The sequence below is a fragment of the Etheostoma spectabile genome, chromosome 16 (assembly GCF_008692095.1).
Source record: "Etheostoma spectabile isolate EspeVRDwgs_2016 chromosome 16, UIUC_Espe_1.0, whole genome shotgun sequence".
In the NCBI taxonomy this organism is placed as follows: domain Eukaryota; kingdom Metazoa; phylum Chordata; class Actinopteri; order Perciformes; family Percidae; genus Etheostoma; species Etheostoma spectabile.
The window spans coordinates 22,196,807-22,201,354 of NC_045748.1; the positions used below are offsets into that span (position 1 = coordinate 22,196,807).

The 4,548-nt window shown below is 43.8% G+C and overlaps 1 protein-coding gene across 2 annotated transcripts in view; it reads left to right on the forward strand.

The window, feature by feature from the left end:
* The first annotated feature begins 1,624 nt into the window (after positions 1-1,624).
* Positions 1,625-4,548, forward strand: part of LOC116704161 (regulator of G-protein signaling 7-binding protein B) — an 11,893-nt gene continuing 8,969 nt past the window's right edge. The window contains exons 1-3 of one of the 2 annotated variants that reach the window (XM_032539437.1): positions 1,625-1,642; positions 1,685-2,198; positions 2,478-2,650. In XM_032539437.1, the coding sequence (XP_032395328.1) occupies positions 2,067-2,198; positions 2,478-2,650 (305 nt within the window). In that variant the 5' untranslated portion in view covers positions 1,625-1,642; positions 1,685-2,066. The other variant, XM_032539436.1, reaches the window with a different exon arrangement.

Here is a 4,548-nt window from a genome sequence, read left to right on the forward strand (position 1 = left end):
GTGTGTGGGTGTGTGTGTGTGTGGGGTTTAACATGTTAATTGCTTTTAATCTTTTTTAATTTTGCTGATGAAGACCGTTGAAACGTTTAGCTACATGACAGTGAGATATTCTTGTCAGGAGTTGGTGGAAACCAAAGCAGAGCTAAAAGGGGAATAAATGATGGCTCTACATTCTTCGGGGGAACAAAAACATGACTACAATGGTGTGATACTGTTGCTCTGCATCTGCCGGATGTGTTAAAGGTTGGCTAACACGTTAAAGCTAACTTTATATGGTGTCAAGATGTTAGGGTTCCTCCCAGCCCTAGTGGCTCAAATAAATATTGCAATTTTAAATACAGGTTTAAAAAGCAAAAGGTCTACAAACATTAAAGGATACTTTCAAGCTGAATCTAATGTAGCCTACCTATTTAGTTTAGTTTATTGAAATGCCATGTGTATCATAATAATGTATTGCATCATTATTTTTGAGAATAGTTGTTGAGGTCAGTATATGTTGGCTTTTGTAGTTTGTGAAGTTGCCAGCTGACTTAGTGACTGTTATTTTGCAACCTGCACTGTTATGTGATGGATTTTTTATATCTTCAGTCAATCACATTTTCAAATTAATGTTGTGCTTTTTGCTTGGTTGATTTTTAGTGAATAGCCTACTATATCGCCATAGTTCTTAAAGGTCCCTTGGCATTAAAAAATTCACTTTATGAGGTTTTTTAACATTACTATGCGTCCCCCAGCCTGCATACGGTCCCCCAGTGGCCAGAAATGAAAGAAAATGAAAGCTTAGACGGGCCAATCTGGAATCTTGCTCCTTATGAGGTCATAAAGGGGAAAGGTTACCTCCCCTTTCTCTGCTTTGCCCACCCAGAGAATTTGGCTCACCCACGAGAGAGAGAGACATCATGGCTTTCAAACAGGCAAAGTGGCAGTTGGTCAAGGCCCCCCCCCCCACCCCCACCCTCCTTAATAGCTGCAACCTCAGAAACTTCAGATACAGTATTAGGGGACCACTAAGGTCGATATAAAAGAGACTTCAGATACAGTATTAGGGGACCACTAAGGTCTATATAAAAGAGACTTCAGATACAGTATTAGGGGACCACTAAGGTCTATATAAAAGAGACTTCAGATACAGTATTAGGGGACCACTAAGGTCTATATAAAAGAGACTTCAGATACAATATTAGGGGACCACTAAGGTCTATATGAAAGAGACTTCAGATACAGTATAAGGGGACCACTAAGGTCTATATAAAATACTTCAGATACAGTATTAGTCTAAATACTGTCTAAATAAAAGAGATTCAGGTAGCCTACAGCATTAGGGGACCACTAAGGTCTATAGCATCCAAAGAGCACCATGTCATGGGACATTTAATCAATAAAATGCTTTGGTATGATTTAATTCAGTGTAACATTTTCTTGTGATGACAATGATGACAATACTTGGTTTATTGAACTGGAAAGGCATACCTGATTTTGTATGTGTGTGTGCATAGTCTGTCTGGTGTGTTCTATCGGCAGTTTGCTGGTTGTCAATAGATTCTGAAAGGGGCCTCTGGGGGTACTAACCACTAATCCGGCCCTGGCCATTGGTGCTCCTAAACAGTTAATTGTCAGTCGTAGTGTGACGACTTGTTTCGCTGTCGGCGCGTTCTCAATTGTGAGCGCGAGCAGGAAGGCTGAGGAGCGCGCGCAGGAAGACGGAGGAGCCTCTTTCTCGGCCTGCAGGAGGGGCTGAAGGTGACTGTCTCTTCTCGGCTGGGATGCAGAGCGAGCTGCTGGGGGTCCGACCGGCCCGGTACACGGTCCTGCTCCGTGAGAACGACACACACCTGCGGGGGCTTTAAGCATTAACCCGCGAACCTGCTGCGTCTGCTGGCCATTTTCTTCTTTGTAAAGGACACAGCTAGCAGCTAGCAGAAAAGAGGGTGTCTTTCCTCTCTCTCTCTCTCTCTCTCTCTCTCTCTCTCTCTCTTGCCCTCTCCCTCTCTCTCTCTCCCTCCCTCTCTCTGTCTCTGTCTCTGTCTTTCTGTGTCTGGCTGGGCTCCGGTGGTGGCTGTGCATGCATGTGTTCTGCACCGTACAGGCGGAAAAAGCGCCCAAGATCCGCAGGGAGCATTTTTCCCGTCAGTAAAGTGGCGCAGTCGGAGCCGGAGCGCCGGGAGAGCACGGAGGAGGCCGTGGACCACAGCAGGATGGTGAGTACTGATAAGTCACTTCTTTTAATGTTTAACAAGTGGTCCGTTTTAAACATGGCGCTGCACCAGACGACAGGTCGTTGTACAGAACGTATTTTCTTTTTTTTGTATTGTGCGGCATTGGCGCGAAAGTAGTCTTTGCCAGACCTAGTTATCTCCACAGCACAAGTGCTGAGAATCCTTTTAAAGCTCCTTTTAATTTTTGTATTGCCTTCCATTGAAAGATGATATTCTTTATTTGTTCTGGTTTTAATAAGCAGTCGCTTTGTTTCTCTCCAGACAGTGCAGGAATTTAACACCCTGGTAGCGCTATACCGGGAGCAGGTGATATCCGTCGGGGAGATCTCCGCCGACTGTCCGTCTCTGCGGGCTCACATGTACAACACTCGGTCCAAAGGATGCTCCATGGCCCGGGCTGCACACCACGACCTCACCCTCATCTCTGTTTCAGGGTAAGAACCAAATAAAGCACATTTATTATTTCAAAAAGAAATAGGCATATGTCATCTGTCCTTCATTGTGAGTTCCCAAGCACTCCTGAACCCTCATTTTCTCTTAGAAGAAGCAATTATTCACACTGTATGACAGCGATACACATCATACATATCATTCTTCCAGCAATTCATTTGACGGTAGGCTATATCATGCCCGAACAATTATAAAATGACTACTTGTTATTCTAAAAAAATAAGTTACTGACAAGTGATTGGCAGTCGAATAACAGAGCAAAAGATATTAAAGATATTGATATTCTCAAATAATGAGAGAAGTTATACAGTAAAAAACAAAACACAATATAAACAACAAATACAGCAACAAATAGGCTACAGCCCAGTTGAAATGGGCACAGCTAAAAATAAAGTGTCTTAAAGCTAGCCCTGCAGAGTTAAGACCTCTTTACAGTGGCCATTCTCAACCTGTAGCGCAACAATGTGACTAAGTCTCTCTTGTAAATTTACTGGGTTATGATGAGGTCTTTTATGGTGAATGAAAGGCTTGATCTGACACAGTAGGGCACTGAATCGTGTGCAGACATTCTGAAGTATTCAAAGTGCTTCTCTTCGTCTGTCATCCTCATTTGTTTCACGAGGGTATTGAACTCACCATATTTATGTCTGGGGTTATTTAGAGAACGAATATTCCACCTTCTTTTTCTTCGTTTCTTCGCAAGCAGGCTCAAAAGCAGCTGTTCTTCCTCATCCATTGACTCCAATATCATCTAAGTCATTGTTGACATTAGGCTTGTTGGAGATGAGCCAGGTCACCGGCGGTCGCCGCCCTTTGCATGCCGGTTAGATTTGTGTCTGACTCGCTCTGACGTCATGCACGCCCGGGCAACAATAACCTCACGAGATCAAGGCGGCCACAGGTTCAAGACGCAGGCATTGCAGTTGCTATTCACCGACTGCAAGACCTAGGCGGACCCAGGGCATGCTGGGAAACGCCGGCCTCTCAGCTGATCTAACAGCTGATTTGTTCAGAATCGACTCATCATGGTGACGTTTATATAAACTTAAAATGTTTTTGAATCGGAGGGATTTTAACTGCTAACTTTGGCTTATTCTGTACAGAACACGTGTAGTGCGGCTGACAGTGACGTTTAGAAGTCAGAGAGACTAAATCTGTTCAGATCATGGATCATATACAGTCTGTCGTTTTATTAACATCAGCAACAGATTGCATGTAAAGCTGCTCTGTCATAATTAAAACAGATGGAGACTGTGTACAAGCTGATATATGGGTCTGATAACATTTTATTAAATTGGAATCGGAGGGGTTATGTCACTTCCTGTTCAGCCTGAAGGCGACAGGAAACGGCTGGAAACTGTCAGACAGATTTTTGTCCCCACCCCCTGCTGCTGCCGCCTGCTCTCGTCCACTTTACAGGAGAGGCGCAGTTCATCTCAAACGAGCCTATTGACGTCGATGCTGCTGCCCGTTCTGCCGTTTACCTTTTTCTTTTCTCTTTTTCTTCTTCTTCTAGTCTGTAGAAATAGCAATGTTGGTAGCCTTTCCTCAGTTACACCTCTGTTCAGGAGAAGACTGCAAATAATTACAAATTAGTAGTTAGCAAAGTGTTACGGTGTTCCCATGATGCTCACACTGTTGCGTGACATGTCAGGAATAGGTAGTAGAATGCCTTAAGGTGTTTGAGAGTTCTGTGTGGAGTTTACTCCCTCTGGGTGCTCCGCATTCCTCCCACAATAAAGACATGCATTCTGGGTAACTAGGAAAATTAGTCGGGGTGGTCAACGCATTTATGAAGTGTAAGTCATTTTAAATCATGAAATAAATGTGACTTATGAAATTAGTGTGATTTCGGGGCGGCCTCTAGCTCACCCAGTAAGAG